Here is a 25349-nt window from a genome sequence, read left to right on the forward strand (position 1 = left end):
AGCTCTATCGATTATCAGTCCCGGTTATATGTACAGCCCGAACGAGAGAGCAGCACCGCCATTGGGATGCTGCGCCCTTGCACACTGGAGAGATTATTTCGCTACTGTTGCACGGAGCAAAAGGTGCAATCGTGGCACCAGCAACAAACGTAGAGGGGTTAATTTGAAAGTTCCGAGAATTATTCCTCGGAGGCGGATTCTGGGAATGGAGCAGGAAATTTGCTCCCGGGCGCGGCAGCTCGGAAAGCAAAACATTAATTAAATGTTAATTTCGTAATTCAATCCGAGCGCAGCTTGACTTCGCGTGCAGCAAGCATCTCGGCGATTTTTTGCCGCCAAGGTCTCTCGACGCCGTGTGTTGTGCGGGAATCGTGCCAATTTGCTCATTAGCGTTAGCAGACTTCATTAATGCGCCCTTTCTCTCTCTCTCTGCAGCTGCTAGGCCTCTCGTGCGCTCGCCAAATTGCTTGATTAATTTTTAATTCGACTCTTTTCAACCGAGCTGCCCCGAGCAAACAGACTTCTTTGTAAAGAAATGCATTTTGATTTTATGTCCCGAAGGAACGAGTTCCCTGCCTCTTTAAGATACATAGACTTGCAATGGAAAATTTAACGAGGCTAATAAAAGTGTGTCAAAAATTTACGCCTGAGCAAAATGGAATTATTTTTTTCTTGTGTGAAAAAAAATTCAATGGATTTAATTTCATTTCAATCTTTGCAATATTTTATTGCAACCAAAAATTATTAACATGGAATACGTGTAGTCGAATTTCGTGGAAAATATCATCACCTCAAGAACCCCAAAAAAAGCAAATTAAAAAAAAAAAAAATTATTTCGTCACTTTGTTGGAAACAAGGCTCGAACCTGATGCTGCCATCACGGGAAAGGGGAAAAGAAAAAGTGACTGCGAGAGAGAGAGAGAGAGAGAGAGAGAGACCCGACGGTTGGCATGGCAACAACCCGTGGTCCAGATGACGTCACACTTTTCGCTATTGATTTGCAGCTTTGCCGGATGATAGTATTCTCGTCGTGCTCCTTTTATAATGCATGATGATGAAATAATAATAATCACGGCCCCCAACAAAACACGAACACAAAACAAACATGCAGCCGTGCGGTGGATTAAAAATAAATTACACCTCTGCCATTTCCATATCCGGTCAGATGGAAATAAAACTGCGCTCTGAGAGCTCTCTCGGCTCCAACCCCAACGCCAGCATTCCCATTCCGCGCATATTTACCATCATTTTGTGGCCGTTGAAGTTTAACTTTTGCAATGATGATTCAGCATTTACAGTCATCATAATAGTTTGCAATATAGAAAAGGGGGAATAAAAGTAATGAAAATCTGTTTTTGTCTCTCTAACAAAAAGAAATGTGCAAATCTTGCAAAAAAAAAATTAAAACTATTTTCTTTGAAGATCACAATACGAACTAACTTGCAACGCGTCAGAAAGTCGTTAAACATACATCAGTATCTGAATATCTCCCCAAAACAAATTTTTATTGCAATAATCTAAATTATTCTGATAATGATATTAAGCAGAATTTTCATGTGCATAATAAAATTCATTTAAAAGAAAGCTATATTCATTGTATGCAATTGTTTAATATATGTATAAAAATTCTTTATTAATTAGAAAAAATATATAAATATTTTTATAGGAGAAATAAAAAAAAATTTAACAAAATATTTGAAAATCAGATAATGTAAGATTATTTGTAATTCAAAGTAATGATAAAAAAAACTTTAATTTCATCAAATGGATTAAAACTGTTTGTAGAACAAAATTCATCAAATTAAATATTCAGGATTTAATTAAAACGTGTATATTTTCTTGTTAACTCGTGGCTGCTGTTTTGAGCCACTTTTTGTTGCCTGCTTCAGCGAGTGAGTTTTTACGACTCCCGGTGTTGAGACGTGACCTCTCTGCAGGAGTGAAGAAAAGGTTTCCATGATCTGGCAAGCAGCGAACTCATCATCATCATTCGCAGCACACTTCTTTTTCCTAATTAGACGGCGTGGAGGAATCTTGAAGCGGCGCATTAACTATGCCGGCGCGAGTGGAAACAAAGGAGGGGGTGCGAAACCCAGCACACTTAATTCTTCATTCGCCCCGAGAGAGATAAATAAACTAAAATCGAGAAGTGAAATTTCTTGCGCGTCCCTTTAATTCGCTTCTACGGGACCCAAACTCGCTGGCAAATTTACACACAGCAAGAGTGGAAAAGTTTGGCTGCTCGCGGGGTAGCCTAGCAACAAGGGGCAGCAGCTCAGCATCCGCTCGCATCGACCAGACTGCCTGCTGCCTTTGTTTGAGGCTCCATTTAGAGACGAGTAGTGTGTTTGTACGCGCACCGTGGGCATGCAAACGAGAGCAGAGAGTCGAGGCCTCGCTCTCGCACACACAGGGGATGATCGTTCGCTTCCGTCAAACGTAACGTTCCGTGCGATAATTTATCTCGCAATTCCTATTCATCAAAATTAGCCTTTTGTTCCAGCCGACATCACAATGGCTTACGTATTAGAATAAATTACGCGATAAAATAATGCTGATGCGCCGGTTGCATAACCTTCCCACAATAAAAGCGCTTCCCCCTTGCATCACTTAAAAATAATGCTAGTTTTTTTAGTGTGGTTAGAATGACTCTAGAAGATTTCCCTTTTAAATGCAAAACTTAGTTTTATCAATAAATTTAAATTTTTATCTTAAAAAAATTTGAACAATATTTTGACATTTCACAATAAATTTGTTATCCGCTTTTCACAGCACAATTTTTGAATGCTTTTAACCCTTTCGGCTTTTTATTTATATTTTTACAGGAGACACTGTGTATAAGACTTTCTTTATTTATTAAACCACACTCGACTCTGTGCATCTGTTCCAGAATGAAAATCCACCGATTCGCACAATATTTTATGCGATTAGGCACTGCTCTGAATGTAGAATACATAAACTTGTGAAAAAACACTCTCTACTTGTTTGCTGAAGGGATTGAGCTCAGAGATGCTCTCGAGTAGTGCTTTTGGTCCCGTATTTCCGCTTTGCAAACACATCCATGGATTAACTAAAAAGGAAGGGCTGAAAAACGGCAGGGCAGAAGGTTGTTCGAAATTTTAAAACCAAGGCTGATTCACTGGGTTTTCATACATTTGTAATGCCTATACTTAATTTTTTTGTTTTATAGAACTAACATAATAAGTTAATACTTTTCATAAATTATAATAAAAAATTAAATTAAAACGGTGGTTAAATTTTTTTATTATATTTTAATAAAATTTTGCTCTTCTCTTAAACTGCATTTGGCATTCTTTTTTTTAAGAAATTTATAGAAAGAATATCATTAGAAATATTCAAATTTAAATTTGATAAACATGTAAATTTTTCATTCAAGTCTTATTTTTCATGAACGATCGAAAAAGCAAAAGCGCATTCCCGTCCAATTCCATATCCACTTGTTCCTTTTTTATTTTATTTTCCCGAGCTTTCCACTCACGCCCTTTCCAACCTTTTTTCAACTGCGAATTGAAAAGAAAGGGATTGCACCACAATTCAATTTCCAATTCAAAGCAGACGTTGCTCCTTTTGTGCCTGGGAAAGGAGCAGGAAAGTGTGAAAAATGCGCTGCTCGTATGCACATCAGTCAGTCGGTTGGAGTGTGTGTTTTTGTTTAGGAAAACGCTCTGACAAACACGTAGCCGAACTCGTGAAGCAACGTTACTCAAAAATGCATGTATTCCAAGTACGAGAGGGTGCCACAGAGAGAGAGCACATTGAGCAAAGAGCGAGTACATCCAGCACAGACGGGGCCAGGGGGTGGTACGCGCTGTCTGTCATATACGTGTATGTGAATCACAGAGCGAGAGAGGGTGAAATAAAAATTACGCCCGAAATACAAAACGCGCGCGCGGGGGAGGTTTTCGGTTTTCGGCCGGTGGGCGGCGGGAGAGGGTGGCGAAAAGAGTAGAACCACCACCACCACCGCCACATACAATGTAGAGAGCGTACGTTTGCTCGCATGCGCCGGCCGAGCTGGGGCTGTAGCCACCCCCTCCTGCCTCCCCGGCTTTTTTCACTAAAAAAGCCCCTGCATGGCGAAAGCTGGGTGCAAAAGGCTACGATTCCGGCTGGCAGCCATCGCGCCTGCCTAGTACGCGGCGAGGAAAGGTTGCTCTCGCTCCGTCCTGTCTGTTCGCTGCATCGATTGAGCGGCAGCCCCATGTAGCGGGGGTTCGTTTCGGCCTCACTCAGTCTGCTGCAGAACCTAATAACCACGGGACGTGCCCCTGCCGCCGCCGTGTCTCCTGCAACTCAGCCGTCGACACCCGGCCTTCAACCTTCAACCGGTCACCTGGTGAGATCTGCCTGCCTATTAATGCAATTTTTGCTCCAATCAAATTCTTTTTCAGATTTTTTCCTCGCATTTCCGACTTTCTTTCCCTAGTCACATTTTTTCCCTGTTTTTCTTCCGTCTCAAAAACCCACCCTCCCTGCTCTTCTTCTCTGATGAGACTCGTGCCCAATCCATACTAAATCGGATTTTTATTCAAATTTAGAAAAAGTGATTGCCTGATGCGACCGGCCTCGGTCTCGCCCGTCGCTCACCCCCGGAAAAAAGAGGGCACGCGTCCAAGTGCGCAGTTCACTATAAGTTCTCCAACCAAAAGTTTCACATTTTTTTTTTTAAATATCAGCGATTTAAAGCGGCCGAAAATTTAAAAGGACGCCGCTCACGTTTCACTCCCGATGATGATAATGCCATATCGATCTGTGATTATAGCCTCCCCTCGTGTTGCCCCACCACCCCCCGCGACCACCCGGCCTCCCCAAAGACCCTGCTACTTTATGTGTTGGCCAGGGTCTTTCGAATGCACACACACACACACATACACACACACTGGGCACTCGCGCGCGCCGGCAAGGCCAATGCACCGCCGCGCGCTCAAGAATTGTTGCCGAGAGATCTCATTATTGCAGCCTTTAATGGTTTGTTGTTTCTTTTCCAGCTGCTTTTGGTGTGTATGCGTGTGCCCCTTTTTTTATGGCATTTGATCGATTTGCTCGCGGAAGAAAAAAGGAAAGTAGTGTGGAGAGCCGGCAATTTATTTTATATATACATTCTCCACCGCTGATAATGATTGTGGTTTTTTTCACCCCCGCTTATCGAGCGAGATTATATCAAAAGGACAGAGTATGCAAATATACAATTTTTTTTGTATATAGGTTGCTTCAATACTTTTTCATTCCAACTTTCGTTCATTCCCCTTCGATTTAATTTGACATCAACCCTCGCCGCCCCCGCGTCCGTTTCTGCTCGCACGCGAGTGCAAGAAAGTCACGCCGCAGCAACGAAAGAAAGGGCACGTGACGAGGGGCGACCGGCACCGGAAGTGCATTCATCATAACCGAACTGATAAGAACAGCAATTTGCATGCAAATGAGCGGGCAGCTGGACCCTGGGTAACCAAACATTGCCAAAAAATAATTATTTAAAATATATAAAAATACTTTTTTTAAATAGAAATAAATAATGCGCAAATGATATCTATTTATTTTTTATTTATTTAAAATTTTTCGAACTGGGGATTTTGCGATTTTCCCAGAACTTAAATTCTTGGGGTTATCAATTTATTCCGGTCCACTTGCGAGACGAGCCATTTCTCTTCCACGCTATTAATCCGCAAAGCTGCCGATGTACGCGTGTGCCGAGCGTGCGACCGCTGACCGTGAGAAAATAACAAGCAAGGGGAGGCGAGGCGTGCTCTATCTTTCCACCCGCCGCCTCTTAAATGAAAATCCGCGGCCCGTGCGCTAATGACATACACACACTTACTCACTGAAAAGAAAAGTACAGTCCTCTGCACGTTCGTATGTATTAGGCCGAATCATATAATTCGATGGGGAAAAACTCGAGTGCAGCCTCGTGACTTTTGTCGTGCAGTGTATTTTATCGAACGATGGGTGCGGTTGTATCACGGGCAAGCGAGAAAAAGAGAAACACAAGAGGAGGAAAACAATGTTGCTCCTCCCTTTCGATTGAATGTTTTTATCGCGGCCATAAATTATTTTCGCCCCATTACTCATTTTCTTAGGAAACGGGACATAAATTATCTCCAAATTATCAAGACCTTTTACTGAAATAAAATATTTTTATTCCAGCAAAACGCAACAGGAAGTCAATTTATACGAAATTTTAAAAAGGACATAAAAAATGTCACTTGATTTAGTGGTTGGGCTGCTTTTGACCTTTCGCGTGAGGTCGGCTATGCAAATTCAGACGGGGCTAAGTGGACTGAGAGCGAGATAAAGTGCTTTCTTCGCGTTTGTTGTAATGCGCGCGGGGCCCAATTTACGCCGGCGTAATTGAATCCGTACAAAACTCAAAGGCTACGCATTCTAGGAAGCCGTAACTGCTGCACCTGCAATCCTAATGGCCCTCTTGCTGTGCCGTACGGAACACAGAGCTAGATTACTCGCCGCATAGGCGAAAAATCTACACAGCGTCTGACCCAAATTGATGCTCGCAGCGGGCGCCGAAAACGCTTTCCTGTCTAACTGACCGTTTCAAAAAGGGAACTATTCACTGGCTTGTGTAGCCAAAACTATGCAAAGATAGTTGTTAAGAGTATTTTTTATTAAAATAATTTTTTTTAAAAAAGCATTTTTTGCTAAAATAATTTTCAATTTTTTTTAATAATTTAAAATGATGAAATTTTTACACAATAATTCAAACTTGTGCCAGTTTTGTTACGTGCTTTAATTGATAGCACGCAAACGGTGATTGTATCTTCTCTGGCTTGGCCGTCTGTTGAAATACACACTGTTATTTTCCGTGTTGTGCACTGTCAGTGCAGTTGGCATGCACAAAGCGACTCTCTCATCTCTCTCTCTCTCTTGCTCTTTCTCTTTCCGAGGGGTTGGTTTGTTTCACTCTGGGGGTGGTGGTTTCGGGATCGATACCCCGCACCGCTTCCCTTGAAGGCACGCGACCCTCTCACATGTGTGACGTCACCTAGAAGCAGTTCATGTTCATGTGCTGAACGTTGCCGTTTTTTCGCACGGCCCGTGTGTGCATGCGACGGGATTTGCCAGTTTGCTCGAGCCGGAATTAGCTCTTGATTGATGTCCGGACGCTGCAGGCTGAAACAAATATGCTCACTTGATCGATCTCTTTTTAACAGTGGAAATTTTGCTCTCTTTTAAAATTGGTATATATTTTGTGATGAGATCTATTTTCAGTGCCACCTGCTGCTGCGCAACATGTGCACCGATATTATTTTTACCAAAGTAATATATTGACCGGGTAGCATTATTTGCGTCTCGAATGAAGCGGGCCGTGGAAACGACGACGCTATGTATGTTGTTGTACAATAACAGCTCGGAAAAGCAAAAAAGAAAGAAAGTCGTCGGCGGCGGCGGCACCTGCCTCTGAACATAATGGGAATCGATTGCGTCACCGCCATCCACGTCGCGCTTTCCCATCAATACACAGCAAGTGAACAACGAAGGCGTGCGATATTGATTCATCAAGTCACCAACCAGTCCATCCATCATCCGCCGCCACGTATCGCAGACCTTCTCGCCGAGATGAGCTTTTCTCCTCGTGTTCACTGTTGGCCATGTGTCACTATTTCAAGCATAAGGCACGCGGTGAATGCCAAGAGAGAGCTAAAATTCTTCAGTTTCTTCACGATAGTATTGTCCATTATTTATTTATATTGATATAAATCTGTATATTTTTATTATTAATAATAATCATAATTTTTTAATTAAAAATTGGAAAATACGTTGATATTGTAGTTATTATTTTTATCCCATTAAAATTTATTGAATTTATTGCTAGCACTTGAGGTGGAATTCATGAAAAATTGAAGGTTCGCCCGGTTTAAATTTTTCAATAAAATTTATGTTAATATTTTTTTTCATGATTTAATTATTTTCTGTTTCAATTAAAATATTGTTTTAAGGGTTTTGAATATATTATAGAATGACAATTTTTCGATTACAGATTAAAACTTTTATTGAATTTAAAAAAAATATATAAATTTATATTACAATTGCAATTGAAGCATCAAACAATACTGAATATTGCCATAAAAAGAATTAAACTTCCACCCACCCTTACAATAGCAGAATCATATTTTCCCTCTCGAAACATCACATATATATGCGTTTTTTTTTCATTCCATTTTCCGACTATAGAACCTATATGGAGTGAGGTGGACTCAATTCATCTAATGTGTGAGTTGTGAGGAAAAGCAAAGAACCGCTCTTGGCACTCCCTTTGCTTGCTCTCTCCGCACCGAAAAAGTTTTCCCGACCAAAAGCAATCTTTGTCAAGTGCCAAATTTTCCCTCGGCCACATATGAGACGTCGGCAGCAGCAGTGTGGCAACAAAGACGAGAAAACGTGGTACCTTCTTGGTACGTGTGGCAGGTAAGAGAGCTGAGCAAATAAGTGGGAAAGAAAGTTACATTAAAAGGGCGCGACGACGCTACCTCCCTGTTTCCTCTCCTTTGGCAGGGAGCGAGCTAGTGAATGAGAGAGTGTGTGTGTGTGTATGTATGTTGAGCTACTGCAAAGTTAAAGACCCGAAATATCGACCAGCCCATTAGCTCTCTCAGTGCTCCATGATGTAACCATGGCTACCAGACGACCAAGGAACGGTGCGCGAGTTAGGCAACCAGCAGCACCGAGCGAGCGAGTGCTTGGGCGAACTCACCTACTTGAGAGAGCAATATAAAACGATCGCGCGCGCGGTGATGAGGAGCCATCATCCCCTGCCTGCCTGCCCGACCAACCACACCATCAAGGCTCCATCGCGCGTGCTTTACGAGGCTCGTCAATCATTTTTATTGTTGCGTCACTCGCTCCCTGCTCCTGGCACTATTAGTAACAATGCTAAATGTCACCGGCAAATGCACGACAACTTTTCTTTTCCTCCTTAACTGATTCTTATAATAATAGAAAAAGTTCTGCATCTTTTTCTGGTCTCCAGAGAATTACTCTCGTATTCCTATTTATTAATGATTAAATATGTAAGCACTTTTACCTTTCACAAACAAGGTTGCTTGTTTATTTAAGCAACTATTTTTCCTTTTGCAACAATATAATAAGCCTCCACTGGAATAAATAGAGAATTTGATTTTTTAAGAGGTCTTTGCGTAGTTTTGCTGAAACTGTGCCAAAAAAGCTCTTAAAAATTAAACCCTGAAACTGCTTTACACTAGAGATCTATTTTTTTTTTAGTTAAAATTTGTTTAATAATTTCTTATTCTATTTATAATTAACACTTGAGGGGGATTTCAAAGAGAAGTGAAACCTAATTGAAAAACTGGAGAAAAATAATAATAATAATAATAACAGACCCCAAAGGTCTTCTTATAAATCTTGAGGGTTTCTTGTGTCCATCCTAAATATTTGGGAGGGAGGTATTAATGAAAAAAGAAATAAATTAATATTAATTGTTACTTACTTTTAATTCATCAACGCATCTTCAGCCTAACGATTAAATTCAAAATACAATTAAATTCCTTATCTATCTCTAGATAAAAAGGTGGCATTTAATAATTTTAGAACCAAGAAAAGAATAAAGTTGATTTTTCTTGCTTTCAACTTTTACACTCACCTCCATAAAAAGAGTTTTTAAATTTTCAAAATGAAAGTGATTATTTAAGAATAATGAGAAACCAGCTGGAATTGTTTGCGTTTCCAGGCCACTGCTTGTTGTAATTTCCTAGAGCCGATTTAAATTTTGGTAGCTCTTGAGCATCAAAAGGAGATGAACTCATCACGAGATTAACATCAGCACCCCACTTTCTTCCGCTTCTTCAGCCTTTGAAAAAACAGAGAGCGGCCTTTGACGAGGCGTTCTCTCTCTCTCTCTCTTTCTCGTTAGCTAAATATGCTTTAGAAAAATGGCCATCAGACCCTTGACGTCGTTTGTGCGTGGAAAGCTGAGGCAGCCCTAGTTCTTTCAGCGCTGCGGAAAATCTGCACTGCTGCTGTAATTTCTTTCGCCCCAAACTGCTTTTGAACTCTCTGGATTATTTTAGGGGTGGTGATCGCAGCACTAATGGTAAGCGAAAATCTTAATTTCAATAGCTGACATTTTTATGTATTCACGCAAACCTCCCACTTTGATCGTCGAGTTTTATGAACACTTTCTCTCACTACTCTTGAATTAATTAATTCAAGCGTTTAGCTGCAGAGAAAGTTTTCAAAGAACAGGATTAAAAGCGGATATAGAAAGAGAGCGGCCTTGTTGCGTTTCAACGTATTGATCTGCGGCGGCGGTGAGTCTTTCAAAAGGAAGAACAACTCTCTATTTCAGCTTTCGCCGCATCAGATCTTCCAGTCACGTAAAATTACCCAACAGCTGAAGAAGGTTTTTGGCAAGGACTTGCTTAGAGAGGCAGCAGCCACCCTCTCGCTTCTTTCCACTGAATTTCACTCTCCGCCACGAGACGCTTTTTGCCTTTTTAAAGAGACAATTACCTCGCCTGTTCACTCTGAACTAAGAATGAACTTGTTTCTATATTTTTTTTATATAGAAAATGCATTTAAGGAAGTTTTCCATACATATTTTGATAAAATGTTCAAAGTTGGTTATTTTTGCATTATTAAAAGTGAAAAAGAATAACCTTCAATATTATGCGCTTTGTTCATTTTTATTCACCTTGAACATATGTTTACAATTGTAATTCTCAGAAAGTATTATTCATTCAAAATATTCTTTTTATTTTTTACTAAAGTGAAGTGAAAAAAAAATACAAATGGAGGAATTGTGTACTGGTTGCAATTTGATTGATGGGATTTTCCCCCTTTTGTAGCAATATTTTACAATAAGATTTTTTTAATGGAACAATTAAAATTTGTGACGGTCAGATTGTTGGGCCCTTGTGTTTTGGGTGGCCGAGTGCAATAAAACAAATAAATCACGGCAGGGCAACAAACGAATGCGGCTGGGACGTATATAGCGAATAAATATGCCATTAAAATTTGTAGACATATGTGCTCTCGGCCGGCCACGGTGTGTTTAACGACAAGCGAGCGAGCTAGCGCGGTGTATTTTAATAACTTTTCATTTTATCGCGCACCACTGCGCGTGCATTTTACGACCCTCGGCGGCTGCAGAGAAGAGAGAACGCGAAATAATCATCGCCGCAGCCAGCAAGAGAGAGAGAGAGGGTGGAACCTCATTTCGTATACTGTCTAGTTATACAACAATATCTCTGCTGCTGATGACGTGGCCCGCCACCCTCCTCCACCCCCTACGCCGCTAATAACAAAACTGGACACACATGCAACCCCCTGTGTACGCGCGCAATGTTGCACAATGCACCGGAGCACAGCAGGAACGCTCGCTCGCGACACTCGCACCCCTTTCATTAATTTAATTAATGTTGGAAATTCGAAAGTGTGTATCACAGGGAGAGATGAAATTTATTTCATTTGATTGGTATCTTCTCTCATGTGAGAGAGCAAAGTCCTTTTTAGCTATTCACGTTTCGAGCTTTGATCTTGCTTATAATTAGAGTAAAACAAGAGAGCGTTCATGAAAGACCAAAGCCGACTCTGTTACTCATCATGATCGTCATGTTTCAAAATTAGCAGGAAACTAGTATTTAAATTGCATCAAGCACATATTTATTATATTAATTTAAAACTAATAAAAATTTAAGTAAAAATTTTCTCTTTCCTTTCATATATTGTGTTGGCGCATACATTTTGTTCAGAACAGGAATTTATTGATTATCTGACAAACTTTCAGATTAAAATTTAAGTAATTATGTTTCTTTTTCTATTTTCTGGACCCGATTGTAAATTGGTGAATTACGTCCGAGTGCACTCTATTTAATAGCAAAGCAAGCCATAAAACAATGAAAGAGTTGCAATAATTATTATGTTAAATTTAAGTTTAATTTAGCTAGAAAAAAAACATAAAAAATTAAAAAAAAAAATATTTTTTTTACAAAGAAGGTAAAAAGTAAATAAATTGTTTACTAATACTAACTAACAATAAGATCTTGTGATTTTTTTTTAAATTTTCTGTATACATGTAATTACGTTTTAAGTTATTATTTATTTTACTTCAAACTGATTATTAATCTTCAAATTTCAATGCATTTATTATATCAACAAAGAAGGTTAAAATAAAAATATAACAAATTAAAATTTAAAAGTATGTAAAGTCAAAGTTTTTTTATTCTTAATTTTGAAATAGGGAGTAAATAAATTATTATAACATGACCAAATTAACAATACCACTTGTATTATTTTACCCAACGTTGGTGCATAATTTCCAAAAGTAGAATTAAAATATGCTAAAAATTTAACCTCCATTTCCTCTCTTTCTAATTACAAGTTGGAAATTCTTAAATGACAAAACCGCAGAAGGATTGAGTTAAATTTGAGCCGTCCAAAGCCTGAGCTTTGCACTGAAAATCCCAGGACACGCTCGCCGGCGGCAGCAGCGGAAACAAACTCCGGACGATGAGAGGGTTGTCGCTCCTTCTCTTGCGAGCGTTCCTTCCTCCTGCAGCAGCTAGCCCGGGGGTGTCTGCCTGCCCCTGTTCTTATCTCCACGGGGAAATGCAGGGACTCTTAAATGCAGGCGTACAGTCCGCACAATGCATTTTTTGGATTTGAATACAAGTGCATGCTCAGGGAGGAGGGATGAAATGAAAAAGCGAGAATGAGTCGCTTTGAGTTCGGGGGTGCTGAGGGAGCGAAATCGAATCTCTCTCTTGCTTGCTCGCAACCCCTTTTGTTGTCGGAGGCAGAGAAATTAGGCACGACTGCCGCACGCTCTTCCTCTCTCTCGTCAATTATTCACATAGAGAGAGAAACTTGAATTGCAAATAGGATTAAAAACTAGTTTTATCAAATTTTCTCTTGTCGGTCTGGGCTCTCTCTAAAGACCAAAACCGCCAGAGTATTTCGATGTGCAGCTCGAATTTGCATTATTTGCGGCGAGAGTTCAACCGGCGCAAATGAAGGCTTCTATCTCTCGTCATAACTCACAAGTCCTGATATAAAATTCATTGAAATCGGCTCCTTTGTGTATTGCACTGCCAGAGGAAAAGTCTGCCACTGTGCGGTCTGCGGAATTAAGTACTCTTTTCATTTGCTTTATTTATTTACGAATTCAGTCCTATGAGATGAAACGAGAATTTCGGCAAAAGTTAATCTCCTGTTGCGGGGAAACGCGACTCCCCCGCTGCGAATGAGATTGATTTTAGCTCTACAAATCAAACAGCAAAAGAAAAAATTCAATAAATGACACTTTCAAAAATTGTACTCTGAAAATATTTAATAACTCTCAAATATTTAATTGAAGAATTTAAAATAATTAATAGTAATAATTTTCAGGTAATAATTCTTTTGCTTTTCGAATTATTGCATTTCTTCCTCAAATAAGGGCATTTTAAATGCCATGCAATGTTATTTTATGACGAAATTTCTCTAAAAAAATGAGCTTTGTGTTAAATTTGATCAAATGTAATTTATTTCAGTTATTAATTAAAGAAAAAACTGCAAGAATCTCTTTCGATGTGCACTTAAAGACTTTGACTTGCAATGAAACGCATTCTCTCTTTCTAGGTTAACTAACAGTCTCCTGTGGCAAAGCACACAATGAGCGTAGCCTGTCTGCCCTTTTTATGCTCCCTTGGAAGTCCAGAGCGAGGCACCATAAATCGGCTAGGAATTGTAAACTGGGGCAAAACACAGCTCGCAATGGCTATTGTTCTGCGAGCGAGCAGGAGATGAGGAGAAAGAGAGGCTTTGGTACGGCGGGCGGAGGTTTTCCTCGGCAGTAGAGGCAGACCGACCGCTTTTATGGCGTACTACAACATCGATTGGCAAAATGGCGCCCGCTCTGGAGCTTTTTTGGGATGCTGCAATAAGCGTGGTGTAAGATGATGATATGTACATAGAGCTACCGCCGCGCTGCTGGAGCTGCCACGGGTCGGAGACTGCGCGGGACTGCCCGAATGAATCTTGCATTACTCTACACTACACACACCAACGACCCTTCTCTTTTCCCTTCCTAGCTAGAGGAGAGGCCCAACTTGAACAATACTGTGGTGCAAAATTAAAGAGTCGCCTCATTTATCCACACCGTGACCTTTTCTGCCACTTGAGACGATTGGCATCGAGGACCAGAGTTATTAAATTTATAATTGAAAATTTTATTTGGTCCTCCACACTCTTTTGTTTGCAATTTTCTTTTACCAAGTATAGAAATGCTACTGATATCAATTTTTTCTATTATATCAAACGCATAACTGGGTTATAAAACATTAATTGTTATTCAATCAAGGAGATGAATGAATAGTAATAGCCTTATTATATATCGTTTTGTTACAAGCTGCAATCATATTTTACAATTTTGGCTAAATTTGTTTCACCTTGCATAACATGATGATGATGTGAACTGTTTTGGTTTAGGAAACCCAAAAATAAAAAGGTTATTCTGATCAGCAAAAGTTTATATAATGAAAAAAAACTCATAGGATCTTTTTTAATTTGATAAACTGTGCATTTTCATAACATTTAATACAACATTAATAACTATCATTATAAAATATTTATTCATTTGTATTATTATATAAATATTTTATTAAATAATACGACATAATTCACGATTCACAATCTAAAAACGGTTTAACGTACTTGCGAAAAATATGAAGTGTAAACAGCTTATTATCAATTTTCCATCAGCAATTTTTGTTGTTGAAGCTGCAGAGGAAAACTCGTTAATGCACAAACAGTAGAAGTTATACCTCCCTGATAGGACCAATCTCTTTTGCCCCGGGGTGCTGCCTCTTCAAACATCATCCGTCGCAACTTTACTCTCATCCCTCTCCTTTCTCGTCCCTGCTGCTGCATCCGCTCCCTAGCTCGCGTCGAGACGCTATTTCATTTTCCCAGGGAGATGAAAAATTATGTCCTCTTATGGCAGGAGGAGCAGTAGCAAGAATTGGCGGACGTCGGTAATGGAAAAATGGTATATTGAAATAAATTTCCTCTCTCTTGCCGTAATGTGACGACGAAGGCGGTCTGGGCATTAGAGACTAGTCGTGTCGGGAGAGAGAGCTAGCGATAGAGCAGCGCCTGCGAAACGACATGCATAGGCAACATGTACAACCTGCACGACAAAACAGTTGCATAACTTCACAAACGACTAGGGAGCGAGGAAAAAATAAAATAATCTATTGCGATCATCCTGTACAAAAAAAAAATATATAAATATAAAAATTCAGAATTAATTAATTATGGTAAATAAGTGTTTAAACACATTGCTAAAATTTTACAAGAAAACTATAATAATTTTTAATTCATCCAACTACAATTCGTATAATTTAAAAATATAATATATAATAAATATATAATAAATATATGGTATGCGCCTGGAAAAGTACAAATAAAACAAATTTAATTATGATTCATTAAAAAATAAATGATTGAAGCTTTTTGACGTAATATGGATTTATCAATATCAATTTTTATTTTCAAAATTATGTTTCTCTCCAATTGTTTTTTTTTTTTTTAATTATCTACAGAAATTAGCACAACATTTCACCATTTTAAGACAGTTAAAATTTGTACGCAGACTGAATGTAGCATTGGCTGCATTTTGGCATAGTTAAAATTTAGATACCACCCATTGGAGAAGAATAAATGTGCGTACATAAAAAGCGTTATTTGGCCGCTGGGGCCCGAAAAAGAATATTATTTGCGGAGAAGAAAAGATATAAAGAGCGCGTTTGCTGTTACTCAAGGAGCAGGCGGATTGCAGGGCGGGCGTGATGAGTTCAAGGTTGCATATCGAGCCGGGAAAACGACGACGAGGGATGAGGGAATGGAGAAAGAGAGAGACCAAGAGAGAGAGCTGCTCCAGCTTTCGTTGCCATGGTTACGGCCCGGGGAGCCTTGCAGGTGAACACGATGAACAGTGTGGGCAGAGAGAGGTGCTGGCTGGCTCTGACTGCCAGCCGGACTCCAAACGGCTTATAATTGCAGCCCCCGCACCGAACCAACGACCCACCAAACCCTGCTTCGCTCTACCTCTAATGAGATGTCACCGGTTAAATGTACAGTGTATACATGGTTAAGGCTGTACCTGACCAAAATGCACGTTATTTTGATTATATCCTTCATTAAATTTGTAAAATGTAGACTTAGAGCAACCAACTTAATTTACTCTAAAAAAATTATCAATATTTTCACTATAAGCATTTAGACATGAAAAGTTGAGCACATTTTTAATACATTAAAGGCAAATAAAATAATTACTGACATTTTTCGAATTTTCTGCCATGAATTTTATTTGAAAATAATTTCAAAAAGCTTATTATTCTCTTTGATGCACGTTCAAAATTCTGAGCTAATACTTAGTTTAAATTTTTAACTCTATTTTTTCCTGGTAATCTTTTAATATTTTAACAGAGTGATTCTCTGATATTAAATTACTTCCTATTCCTATAAACATTTCTTATCTCCAGAAGAGGCAATAAGAGTACAAATTGTGCTCGTAGCAGTAATGGCATGCCGGAAAATAATTCAGCACCTAACAAATGCATTGATTCATCTGTGTTGCGTGGGAGAGAAAGCACCTGGGGCTTGTTCAATTTTTTGTTTCACGGCCCGGGCAGAGAGCGGTGGATGTATCTACACAATCAAGCCAGCAGGCACGACCCCAGCAGCTCCATGGAGCTTACTCGGATGAATTATTACTATATGAATGGCAAATAACAAAAGACTTTGGTGTTGGAAAATAAATTAAAAAGCAGAGGTGTAGAATCCAGTATGAATACTCTTTGTATATTTAATTAATTAATTAATTCAGCTATGGATTGAGTGGTGCTTAAAAACAAGATGACGGAATACGAAAATAAGTGAGAAATGTTTTGGAACATTTTCAAATAAACGAAACATCACTTGCGGTCACGAACAATATTATATATATTCCAAATAAATCGTAAAATCTCAGTATCATAAGCCGACGATTTTATTCGAGGGCGTTGACTGACTCTCGTTGAACTAGCTCAAGAATTATTGTATGACGTAACAAGACAATGTCCTCTTGCAAGTATGTACACATTAACACAGGAAATGAACCTCAACAACAAATATAAAATCTTTGCAGTACTGATGCCAACGCAAAATAGAATATTCTCATTTGCAAATTTTTACTTCTTTCAGGATATGCTTTGTTAATTTGCTGTTGACAATCAAACCGACATATATTAGATTTTTATTACATGATCTCTACCTTAGAGCCTATAACAGCAAATTGTTTAATGTTACAAATAGGTCAGTTTTGGTCACCACCAGTTATTCTTTTATACGTTTCACCACACTTAGTAACCTCCAACATGCGAATGTGATTTTCGTGTGCATTCTTTTCACAATAAACCCTGGCAACCACCAGGAAACCATATTTTTCCGTTATCTTTTTAGAACGAAATGTAATAATTTGAATTATTCCAACAAAAAAGTCTCACTCGACACACCTGCAACGGAAGTACCAATACATTTTTGGGTAAGGGGATGACTATTGAAATGGAATGTGACCAAAGAAATGTTCAAAAAAGCACCAAATATTGAAGCAAAAGGGGAAAGATAAAAATCGAGTGCTGAATTGAAGGCGATTTCACACAATCCACAAAATTTAATGTGTGTCGTCACTAACGGAATGCACCCTTGAGGAAGAAGACTTTTTAAACTTTATTCCTGCAATTCTGCAGGTTGAATAGAATATCAATTTTTAAACCTTAAAAGGTATTTTACAATCTTAAGCATTTAAGAGATTTCTTTGAGTAAAGAATGAAGCTTGTACAAAAAGGTGGATTCGAAATTAAGAGGGACAATTAACTCTAGAAAGCTCCGAACACGATGCATGTCTACTTGTTCGGTGTGTTCTGTGTTGCTTGCTATATGCATGTTCATGAATTTATACCAATTCAAGGCATTCGTTCGAACAATCGACCAACACGAAGTACTAGACAACTAGTGCTCCACTGATCCACAGAGTCTTTGTATTCTGTAGTTTTAACGACAGCCAATAAGGATTGACTGACGATCCAATTTTTTTCTGGCTTTAAAGAGGGCTGGTTTCCGAGAATTCTCTTTGGCCAGTTCCAAGTTCTGACGACATGAGAGTGGCTTCTGATTGAGTCAATTTGAGATCTGAGGAAGGTGAACTGGCCAGCAGTAATGTTACCTCCCCTTGCCGCATCAATTCTAGTGTATTGGTCGTTTTTTGCAAGTGAGTCTTGTTGCATGTACCTAAAAACAAATTCTAGTTAGCAATCATTGCCTTAAATTATTCCGAATGATTTTTGCTCACTGTAGAGATTTAAAGAATAACTTTAATTATTCTATTAAAAATTATTGAAATACTTATAATTATAGGGAAAAATATCAAACTGGGTTGTGTTGGAAAAATATAATGTTATTTGAAACATTTCAAATAATGAAACGAGGACAAAAAATTAGATTGTACAAGCTATTGGATTTCACTTGCTTAATCGGAAAGAAGAATGATGACAAATGAGCCAATTTTGACAATAATTGTGATAAATTTACTTTTTCTGTTGATCCCAGATCCCATCGATTGAGGTAGTAACTAATCAAAAAGGGTAAAATGAAGAAAAAAATCTCACTGAAATTCTCAGTATTAAAATAATAAATGGTATATTTGGCAATAGTTATGTAGTTATTCAAGATTTGAGTGAAAAAAATAATAAATTACTAAACAAAGAGACAAATTATCTCCAAAATCCTGCACTATACCTAGCATGAGCAGTTTTCCTTAGGGGCTTGCTGATCATTGACCAGAGTGTTGCGACCTCCAGGCTGAGAGGGTTTGTGTTGGACTCCAGATTCAGCTGCATTTAGATCAAGCCTGAGGAAAACAACGAGATGTATAATAGTCTTATTCAGAAATGGAAAATTTGCAAGAAACAAACCTGCCGTCCTGGATGCTCTGGAAAATCTTCTTTGCAGTTTCTAAAAAGGCCTCCTCAACGTTTTCACCACTGAGGAAAAATAGAACAGATTTATTTCAATAAACAAATTGGAAAAAAAGCAAAAAACAAACAATTGTTTAAATTTATAGGGATTGGTATTAAATATGAGCAGAAAATATTATTTAATTTGTGAAAGTAGCTTGGCATAAAAAAACTACTCACGTCTTTGCACTGGCCTCAACAAACATGAGACCATTTTCATCGGCAAATTGCTTTGCCTCATCGTAAGTGACGTCGCGCTGAGCATCCAAATCGCACTTGTTGCCAATCAAGAATATCACCTGAATAATGTCAAATGTAAAAACCACTGGGCTAGAATTTTGATACTCACAGTACTGGGGTTGGTGAGGTTACGGGTGTCTGTGAGCCAACTGCTCAGGTGGTTGTAAGTGGACCTCCTAGTGATGTCGTAAACCATCAGGGCACCAGCTGCTCCGCGGTAGTAGGACCTGGTGACGGCCCTGAACCGCTCCTGTCCAGCAGTGTCCCAAATCTGCAGCTTGATTTTCTGCCCGGACACCTCAATAATTCTTGTTCCAAACTCTACTCCTATAGTGTGCGGACAATCAGCCATGACTGAAAAATCACAAATGCAAATTAAATCCATATCTGGATAAAATAAAAATAGTGCGTTTCAAAATAAGAATATTATTGATTCTACAAATAATTCCCATTGTAATTAATAATAATTAATCCGCCGTTAAATTATTCCTCTCATAAAATAACAAAATCTTTTCATTAAGATAAAATATAATAATAAAAAAGCTGTATAACTTGACAACAAGCTAATGAAGCGGTGAATTTTAAAAAAAATGAAAAATAATATAGATTTTCATATTTTTTATTGCCACTTTTACTGGAAGTAAATTAAATAAAACAAATTTAAGATAGATATTTTTTTTTATAAAATTCAACTCACGTTTTTTACTAATAATTAAATTTGGTGAGTTAGGACTTAATTAAACCATAAAATGTGTTGTCTTACACTTCTTCTCTGTGAACTGGTGTAGCAAGCAGGACTTGCCTACGCCCATGTCTCCGATGATGATGTATTTAAAAATGTAGGAATAGTTGTAAGGCCCGGATGACATATTGAACTGAAACAAGAAATCGAGAATCTTATTAATATATGCGGGTAGGTGAACGTCATGTTTTGATATCATCAATAAAATAAACAAAATTACTTTACATTTCCATTATTTTTGTTTTGTTTTTTTGGAAAATAAAAATAAACACGTTTCTAAATAGGTCAAAAATAATTGAAACTTTTCAGTCACAAAAACAATACGGGACTCACACGTCACACGATCGGTGCTATAACTAATTGAGCCAAATGTGGCATGTTATATGATTCACTTGGAATTCCTCGACAGCGAACAGTTTTGTTTCTTTTTGAAACGTCATTAAAAACAACAGAGTTTGCGGTCGTGTAATTTGCAATCAGCGACGGATTCTCACCTTTTATGATATGTCGTTCAACTTAGCAAAGATCGCACTTGCTACTTAACGAGCCCCGTGATGGAATTTCGGTGGAATGAGGGTGTAATTACGAATAAAATTACTGACACTGCCAGAATTACCCCGTGATAATATGGCAGACCGGAAATAATAACAATTTTTACCCGTAGGGGGCGTCACTGCGGACATGTTCGAAAGTTCAAAAACTTTCCGTCCGCTCAGTTTTCTAAAATGGCGCCAAATTTGAAAAAACACCAATTTCAAAACAAAAACAAAGTCTCCTGTCAAAAGCAAAAGAAGGGACCGGTAGTGTGTTGAATCTTTGAGACTGGCTTCGATACAACCCATAACAATCTGAAAATGAGTGAAATAAGTAATTTTAATGTCGTGTAAAATGTATTTGTGCAGAATTAATGTTCCCAATCGAATGATTTCAGTGCCTGATGACCATGTGTATGTCGTGCCCAGGAAAATGGTCCTCGGTATGGGGGATATGGCAGCCTGGACCAAATCAGAGGCTTATCACGTAATAACATTTGACTGATGGAATAAACCTTTAAAAATTGTATAAATTATGTATGTCTTTTATATTTAGGAATACGTGGGATTCATTTATGCTTTGAATGATGCAGTGAAAGGTATACATAGGTTTTTTATTTTTGTTTCAAACCCTTTTAGCTCAAAAATCCATTACCATTTTTAGGCAAGAGCAACTCCTCTGCTAACCCAGCAAGCCAAAAAGTTGAACATGTACTGGAACTCATGGAAACCTTGAACAAATGGATTGACGAAATTCCTCCGGTCGACCAACCCCAGCGTTTTGGAAACAAGGCATTCAAGACCTGGTTTAAAAAACTGACCGAGGTTTATTTCCAGATTTAATAATCAGGAAATAGGTTAAAGTATCTTTTTTTTAAGGACGCTGATGTGGAACTGAAGAAAATGTTGCCTGAAAACAAACACAACACAATCACCGAGATTGCCCCTTACTTGATTCAAGCGTTTGGCAACGACATCAGGATTGATTACGGAACTGGACATGAAATGTCCTTTCTCTTTTTCCTCTGCTGTCTCTTCAAAATTGGGGCCCTTGATCAGACTGACAAGACTGCAGCTGTTTGCTTGATATTCAAAAGGTCTGCTAATTTTAATTTATTTCACTGCAATTCTTTATAAAACAACTCATTAAAATCAGGTATGTGGAAATTTCAAGAAAGCTCCAAAGGACATATCGGATGGAACCAGCTGGAAGTCATGGCGTGTGGAGTCTTGATGACTACCAGTTTGTGCCATTCATTTGGGGAAGCTCTCAGCTAATGGGTATGGATTTCTCTACCCCCGACCAACATTTACAAAAAAAAGAACACATTTTCCTTTTACAGGTCATCACCGAATAGAGCCAAGCATGCTGGCAACTGAAGCTGTGGTTGAAGATAACTATAATGAATACTTATTTTTTGGATGCATCAAGTTCATTCTTGAGGTTGATACAGTTTACTTATCGCCACTGTCGTGGAAAATTGTCTGATCTTCACCTCCCTTTTTGACCCATCGAGACTGTGCTCGAGACCAGTCAAGACCAGTGGGTCTCAACTGTTCTCAAAAATTTTGTAACTTTATCATCATAGGGCTTATGTTCCACATCGGTCTTGATGGGTTTAAGGTCCATATAAGCATTTTTTTTTTTAATTATGAAATAATTTTGTTTGATATTAATTTTAATTTATTATCAAGTCAATTTAATAATATCTATTTCAATAATAGTTTCAGTTTAATGTTTATGTAGTATAAACATATTTAATTTTCCTTTCATTCGTATTTTTTATTAAAACTTTTTACCGCTTTTTACTTTTCACTAATTCCAATTTAATTTACATGCGATTAAAAATATTATAATTTTATTTTGATTTAATTCATATAAACTTATATAGATAGATATAATTTAATTTGGTTCATGAAACAACGACACTTATTCAAAATTAATTTACCCTCTTTGATTTAGTTTCTAAATGACATTGATTAATTTGGGGACTCTTCTATTTACTAAAAATAAAATCATGGAATAAAAATTCTTCCTTTTTCCCATAAGAAACATTAGACAGGTGGGGCCCTAACCGGAGATTGGACAATTTTCCGTGACAGTGACATTATCTTCCTTTGTTCCTTTTGAGCAAAAGATGGACTAAAATAATATTCTTATACTTCTGAAATTTGAATTATTTCTCATTTTGAATTTTTCAGGTGAAAACCGGCATGTTTGCTGAACACTCCAACCAGCTGTGGAACATCAGTGGTGTTGATTCGTGGAGCAAAGTCAATGCAGGCCTCATTAAAATGTATAAGGCTGAGGTAAATAAAATATTTTATATTAACTCGGAAACTGAAACCTACTAGTTTAAGTTCCCTTAAAAATTATAATACTTGTGAGGAAAAGAAATTAAATATTTGATTCTATACAGAAGCTTTCAATCAAACTTTTTCAATTTAAAATAAATCTAGCTGGCTATGATTTTAGTTACTCATTTTATTTTAAAGGCATGGTTTATGAGTGTTTATAAAATCAGACTTTTGTAAACTGCTAAGTATGGATTCATTTTAACATCATCACAATTCCTTTCTGCTTTATAATATGATATATGATGATCAAAAAATTAAAGTTAATAATAATCTTCTGCCAGCAATTATTAAAATAATTCTTTTCAAAGTTTTTTTTAATTCTTTTAGGTTTTAGCCAAATTCCCAGTCATTCAGCATGTCCTCTTTGGATCTTTGATGACATTGAAGGAAAGTAAATTCAAAATGGGCCCTGGAGGACCACCTCGAATGGCGCCGCCAAGACTCCAACGACCATCATGAGCTTGAGTTAAATGTTCACTGCTTTGGCTGTCACCTGCCTCCAGTAAGTCTGTTATGCTTAAATTAAAAATCTGTTCGCATTTTTCCTGCAAGTGGTCACTGTCAAAAATAAATCTGATTATCTTTCAAAGTATTCCTTGGTGCTAAAAATACACAGCAACCCATTGACGCAATTGTCCACGGCATAAATCTGAGCGGGTTTATTTAGATCAGTGCTTTTACACTGCACCACGTATATAAGAAGTAGGAGAGAAATTTAAACTCTGAAGAGACAGTTAACTGAGCACCAGGAAGCGCGCGCGCCGGCTGTTGGGGAGCATGCATGCTTTGTTCCCTGAAGAGTTCAATGGCCCGCTTCTTGCTCCATATACTTTGAACACCCACTCCGCAACACCTTGCGTCTTTTGCAAAATTCAACAAACTTAAAACGCGTGGTTAGATACATTTATTCACAAGATTGTTTGATTTTGAGGGAAAATGCTTTTAATTTTTCATGTACTATATTGATTTGAAACATAAAACTGATTGTGAGTGGATCTGCAAAGTCAATAAATGATTATCCGCACTATAATTATATTCTGATATTTGGTGGTGCTGGCGTGGAAACTTTTTGAGTCAGGGTCCGTGACCTAAAAAGTCGTTCATGTTTAACAAAATGAATTAACAAGAGTCACTGAAATCATGAATGAGGTAAACAAATTTAAATCAGGCCGTTTTTCTTAATTTTTATTTTAAATATCAATAATTCTTATTAAAAAAAAAACACGTTTAAAAAAAGTTATGTCAGGATTAAAAGCGATTAAATTAAATAAAAAGGTAGCTACTTTTTTGGTCAGACTTATTCTTTCATTAAAGAATTGGTCAATTTTTTCCTTCCTTTTTAAGGGTTATTTTAATCCGTCGTATGCGCATTTTCCTCCTCATAGTATTTTGCATGACACAAAAATCAATATTGGAGCGCTCATAGCTTCCAGACGGGTATTGATTTGTCACAATTTTGGAATGAGGAATGGGCACAAGGCCCTTTAATTGAACACTGCGGCCGCATAAATATCGCAGCCTTGAGTCACATAAGACTGCCAAGGCTAAATAGCACGAAAAGCGCCTCTGCTTCCTGCGTCCTCCCGACAACCAGACGGTATGATCTCGCGTGCCTCTGCGGGGCTTCACCGTTTTTTTTTTACTTCTCCCTCAAATTTTTCCCCAATTAGTCTGCGTCTGGCCAAGTACGTCGGACTGACATTTTCCTCCTACACTCGACAGAAGCCATTTGGCATGCTACAGAATTTAAGAAAGAAAAAAAGGTATTTGAGGATCTATATCTGGTTACCATTGTGTAGCAGAGGGAATTAATTTTCTCCTGTTTTCTCCCTTAAATAAATTCCCCCGATCACCGCTCTCGTCATGATCGCGAGTGACGTCAAAGAGGCGACCGCTTTTGCGTTGTTGGCTGATCTAGCCTACGTTCGCCATGTGACGTCAAAGCCGTGCAAAGAACACCCACGTGCTATGGTTCCTTCTTGCTCGCGCTCTCTGTTTTGAATCTTTCTGAAAACCGGACGCTCGACTGCGGCTATTTCAAGCGTTAAATCAGAATTTTATAGAAATATGACTGCTCCAGGTTGAGAGTAAAATCAGCGTGAGTCAGAGTTGCTATTTTGCGATTATTTCAGATGGTGATGAATTTATTCACTTTTAAGAAATAGAACAAATTTAGCTTAATTACTTTTATTAAAATTCACAACTTCTTCTGCCCCTTTTTCAACAACCTGAATCAGAATCAGATTTAAAAAAAAAGTGCTATGCTTGAAAATCTTACAATTAGTACAATTATTTATTTTTTTATGAAATAGTCACTTTTGTTTTATAGTTCGTGACGAATTAAATTACAGTCTTAGCACTCCTGACCTGTTTGGCTGCTTCTAACATTATGTTAGTTCTCAATCAGTAAAAAAGCATTTCCGTCTCAGGAACACTTGAAATAATAATGCC

The 25349-nt window shown here is 38.0% G+C and overlaps 2 protein-coding genes across 2 annotated transcripts; one reads left to right on the plus strand and one right to left on the minus strand.

Annotated features, from left to right (window-relative positions):
* Positions 1-16805: 16805 nt before the first annotated feature.
* LOC132202407 (ras-related protein Rab-14) lies at positions 16806-20662 on the minus strand. The gene is made up of 7 exons (XM_059629304.1): positions 20502-20662; positions 20029-20140; positions 19375-19619; positions 19206-19324; positions 18984-19052; positions 18808-18919; positions 16806-18300 (listed from the first exon to the last, which is right to left on the minus strand). The coding sequence occupies exons 2-6, from the start codon at positions 20132-20134 to the stop codon at positions 18808-18810; spliced, it is 651 nt and encodes a 216-aa protein (XP_059485287.1). The 5' UTR covers positions 20135-20140; positions 20502-20662; the 3' UTR covers positions 16806-18300.
* A 55-nt stretch (positions 20663-20717) lies between these two features.
* Positions 20718-23480, plus strand: LOC132202406 (serine/threonine-protein phosphatase 2A activator). Its single transcript, XM_059629303.1, has 9 exons — positions 20718-20874; positions 20939-21027; positions 21097-21139; positions 21205-21365; positions 21420-21637; positions 21697-21821; positions 21884-21984; positions 22743-22850; positions 23226-23480. The coding sequence occupies exons 1-9, from the start codon at positions 20862-20864 to the stop codon at positions 23355-23357; spliced, it is 990 nt and encodes a 329-aa protein (XP_059485286.1). The 5' UTR covers positions 20718-20861; the 3' UTR covers positions 23358-23480.
* Positions 23481-25349: the final 1869 nt, after the last annotated feature.

The sequence above is a fragment of the Neocloeon triangulifer genome, unplaced genomic scaffold, assembly GCF_031216515.1.
Source record: "Neocloeon triangulifer isolate White Clay Creek 2 clone unplaced genomic scaffold, ASM3121651v1 ptg000015l, whole genome shotgun sequence".
NCBI classification, from domain to species: domain Eukaryota; kingdom Metazoa; phylum Arthropoda; class Insecta; order Ephemeroptera; family Baetidae; genus Neocloeon; species Neocloeon triangulifer.